This window comes from Anolis sagrei, chromosome X (genome assembly GCF_037176765.1).
Source record: "Anolis sagrei isolate rAnoSag1 chromosome X, rAnoSag1.mat, whole genome shotgun sequence".
In the NCBI taxonomy this organism is placed as follows: domain Eukaryota; kingdom Metazoa; phylum Chordata; class Lepidosauria; order Squamata; family Dactyloidae; genus Anolis; species Anolis sagrei.
The window spans coordinates 50,747,375-50,751,682 of record NC_090034.1 but is presented as its reverse complement, the minus strand read 5'-3'; the positions used below and the strand labels follow the sequence as shown (position 1 = coordinate 50,751,682).

The 4,308-nt window shown below is 46.3% G+C and overlaps 1 protein-coding gene across 4 annotated transcripts in view; it reads right to left on the bottom strand.

Moving 5' to 3' along the window:
- Nucleotides 1-1,421: 1,421 nt before the first annotated feature.
- Nucleotides 1,422-4,308, bottom strand: part of GATAD2A (GATA zinc finger domain containing 2A) — an 85,305-nt gene continuing 82,418 nt past the window's right edge. For all 4 annotated transcript variants that reach the window (XM_060785162.2, XM_060785161.2, XM_060785164.2 and 1 more), the window contains exon 13: nt 1,422-2,538. In XM_060785162.2, coding sequence (XP_060641145.1) covers nt 2,402-2,538 — 137 coding nt within the window. In that variant the 3' untranslated portion in view covers nt 1,422-2,401. The remainder of the gene's footprint in view (nt 2,539-4,308) is intronic.

The window sequence follows — 4,308 nt, the reverse complement described above, 5'->3', positions numbered from 1 at the left end:
TTTTTCTCCTGACGTTTCGCCTGCATCTATGGCAAGCAAACTCTAAGCATCCGAGGATGCTTGCCATAGATGCAGGCGAAATGTCAGGAGAAAAACTGCCTCCAGAACATGGCCATATAGCCCGGAAAAACCTACAACAACCCAGTGATTCCGGCCATGAAAGCCTTCGACGATGTTTAATACTGTTTTATTATTTGTATATTTAAATGGTATTGAAATGATTTTGCTGTTAGCGACTTTGAAACTCCTCATGGAGAGAAAAAGAGGGATAATAATAATAATAATAATAGTTGTAGTAGTAATAATAGTAATAGGGAAGGAAGGGAAAGGGGAAGATGAGACAAGAAAGGAGAAGTATAAGGGGAGGAAAGGAAGGAAGAAAAAGGAGGGAAAATGTATGATAGAAACCCAGGGAGGAAGAAAAGAAAGGATGAAAATAAAGAGAAGGTATGTAAATGAAATGGAGGAAGAAAAGAAAGAGCCACAAAGAAAAAGGGAAGGAAAGGATGGAAAAAGGGAGGAAAAAATGGAAAGAAGTGGGGAAAGGTGAAGGAGAGAAACGGAGGAAGGAAAGAATTATAAAGAAAAGGAGAGGGAAAGGAAGGAAAAAGGAAGGAAGGAAAGGAAGAAGAGGAAGAAGGTGTAGGAGCGAAACAGAGGAAGGACAGAGTCACAAGGAATAGGGAGGGAAGGAGGGAAAGAAAGGAAGGAAGGGGAAATGCGTAGGAGAGAAATGGAGGAAGGAAAGAGCCACAAAAAACGAGGAAGGGAAGGGAAAAGATAGGAAGGATAGGAAGAAGGAACGAAAGAAGAGGAGAAGGGTATATGAGATAAATGGAGGAAGGAAAGAATCACAAAAAAGCAAGGGAAGCGGAAAGAAAGAAAAAAAAAGAAAGGTGTAGGAGAGAAATGGAGGGAGGAAAGAGACAAAGAAAAGAGAGGGAGGGAGGGAGGGAAGAAAGAAAGAAAGAAAGAAAGAAAGAAAGATAAGGGGAAAGGTGTAGGAGAGAAATGGAGGAAGGTAATAGCCACAAAGAAAAAGGGAGAAATGGGAAGGGAAAAGGAAGGACGGAAGGAAGGAAGGAAGGAAAGAAAAGGTGCTGAAGAGAAATGAGGAATGGAAGAGCTACAGAGATAAAGGGAAGGGAAAAGAAAGGAAGGAAAAAAAAGAAGGGAAAGGTGTATGAGAGAAATGGAGGAAGGAAAAAATCTCAAAGAGAGTCAAGAGTGTCATCATCGAGACGTTGTGAGGAAGGCCTTCTCAGAAAGTAGAAAGCAAACCAGCAGTGGAAAAATAAAATAACATTTTCGCCCCAAACCCCAACCTGGTAGCCACAGAGTTTTGTTTTGGGTTTTTTTTTTTGTCTCATGTTGTTGTTTTATTGATTTTTTTTTAAAAGAACACAAACTTCCTTGGTTCCTCTGGTCCCTTCCACTCTGCTTCTCTCTTCCTTCCACATTGCCACGTCTTAAGTCCAAATAACTCCTTTTCCCCCCGTGGAAGCAAAAAATAAAAAGTTTTGATTTTGTCTTGTTTTCGGGGCTCCCTTTCTCATTTGGAAGCATAAGAAAAAATAAACCACTCTCCGAGATTTGGAAGAATTCGGATCCATTATCCAGAGTTCCGGGGCGAAACGGCCCTTTCGAAAGAGACAATCCAGTTTGTTTATTTATTTGAAAATAAAAATAAAAGAGGGAGAAAGAATTGTAATGCGTTCATTCTTCTGGCAGTCGAGAGTCTGCTCGCATCAGTCCATAATATAAGTTATTCCTTGAAAATAAAAAAAGAAAGAGCAGGACGCCGAGAAAAACAAAAGCATCCATCGGCATATTTCGCAATAGCGCCTTCCTTGGGGAACGAACAGAAAAGTATCCGGAGAAAGAAACCCAAAAAAAGAGACATAGTTCTGGTTTTCTGATGGGGGAAAATAATAAACAAGTCCTTTGAAAGAAAAGGGGGAAATTAACCTAAAAAGAAGTAGCTTTAAGGCAGGAAAGGGGAAATGGCTCTGATTTTGGAAGAGTCTTTTTTTGTTCTGGACTAGTGCTTGACCGTTAAAAGGTTTTCAACTAAAAGAAACAAAAATAATGCAAAGGAATAATAATTATAATAAAACGGAGACGGCAGAGGGGAAAAAATATGTATATATATATATATATCCACAAAATAATTTCGTTCCGTCCCGCCTTGTAGATCCAAGCGAGGCTCGAAAGCGCAACGAGGTCTTGACGGAGCGAGGGTCGGGTAACGGAGAGAAGGAAAAAATAAAACCCGATGAAAAGAAGGAACTAAAAAAACCAAAGGAGGGAATGCGGGAAAATAGGAGAGGCCGTTTCCCTCCTTGAGGCGGTGACGTTCCCCCTTGAGGTGACTTCCCCCCTCGAGGCAACTGCTTCAGCATTATTTCCAGGTGGCTGACTGCGGGATGGACCGCGGGGGGATCATGTCCAGGAGGTACTCGCGTTGGCGGTCCACGGCCGAGGAGGCCGCCGTCTTGTGCACTGTGAGGCCCGGGCTCACGAAATTCAGCGCTCCGCCTGTTTCAATTGAAAAAAAGGAGGAAAAAATATGGGTCAGTGATACAGGACGGCGAAAGACAGACAACGCTAATACTCCCACAAACAACCCAATCATTGCAAAGTAGGGTTCTCTGTTGTAGGGTTCTTTGATATAGCAGTGTTGCTCTGGATTTAGTCTTCATTGGAAAAGATACGCCAAGACCCACAGTGGCTAAACATATCTTTATTGTTTGAAATACAACAACCTGCTGTATTTTCCGGCATACTATGTGACTGGGCGCATAAGACGACCCCCAACTTTTCAATTTAAAATTTCAATTTTTGGATATACTCGCCCTATTAGACTACCCCTCTTGCCAGCCACTTTAAACCCAAAGCCTCCTTTCCTGGCTTCTCTCCATAGAGGCGGCCTCCCCTCCACCGTCAGCCAGGCCGTGCTACAGCCAGCCAACCGCCGTGCTCATCACTTCCTGTTTTGGATCCAAAACAAGGTGGAGGCTCCTAACAGGTGAGGGAGGCAAGCAGCTGCCCTGCACTGGAGCAGGGCGCCCAAATCAGAAGAAGTAGCCGTGCTCCTCCAGTGCTGCTTGTCTCCCACTGCTGGGCTTCAGCCCCACAGAGGGGCTCTTCCACTCCGTGCTCGCCTCGGCTGTCAGTGTGGCCGCGGAGGAGAAGGCGATATATTTGCCGGATGGCTGTGTCGCCTTCTCCTCCTCCCCCGCCACATGGACAGCCGAGGCGGGCCTGGAGTGGAAGAGCCCCTCGGTGAATCTGAAGCTCAGCAGCAGGAGACATGCGGCGCCGGAGGGCAGCCCTCAGGTTCCGCTCGTCTCCCGCTGCCAGGCTTCAGCTTCATCGAGGGGCTCCTCCACTCCCAGCCCGCCTCAGCTGTCAGTGTGGCAGTGGAAGAAGAGGCGATATAATCGCCGAACAACTGCATCGCCTCTTCCTTCTCTGCCGCCACCGCACTGATAGCCGAGATGGGCCTGGAGTGGAGGAGCCCCTCGGTGAAGCTGAAGCCTGGCAGTGGGAGACGAGCGGAACCCGAGCGCTGGCCTCTGGCGCCGATTTTCTCCTGCTGCTGAGCTTCAGTTTCATCGAGGGGCTCTTCCACTCCAGGCCCGCCTCGGCTGTTCGTGCAGCGGCAGAGGAGGAGGCAACACGGCCATCCGCGAGTATATCGCCTCCTCCTCTGCCGTTGCACTGACAGCCAAGGTAGGCATAGAGTGGAAGAGCCCCTCGGTGAGCATCAGGAGACAAGCGGTGCTGGAGGAGCGCAGCAGCTACTTCTGCTTTGGGCGCCCTGCTCCAGCGCAGGGCAGCTGCCCGCCTCCCTTACCTCGACCCAAAACAGGAAGTGATTTTTTATACCCGGCGTACTAAACGACCCCCCAAAACAGCAAGGATTTTCCAGGGTTAAAAAGTCATCTAGTACACCAGAAAATACAGTAGCCCTATTACCCATGTATATAAGATACAACATTATAAATCACCCAAAGGCCCTGGCACTAGAGCCCACCTTCCACCACCTCAGAGCAATTGATTTTTATATGGCCGTTTCATATGTCCTTGCAGCAATCATATCCTCCCTTCTGGACAAAGGCCATGTGTTCTATGTCAGGGCTGATAGTTCGATGGCATAAGTAAGTGATCATGAGAATTGTTCACAATTTTGCTATTATCACATTTATACTTTGTTGGAAATAGCAACTTCTACAAGCCTCCTATACTAGTTATTTGTTATGTATATGTGATGATGATGTTTTTATTGAACTTATATTTTAATGT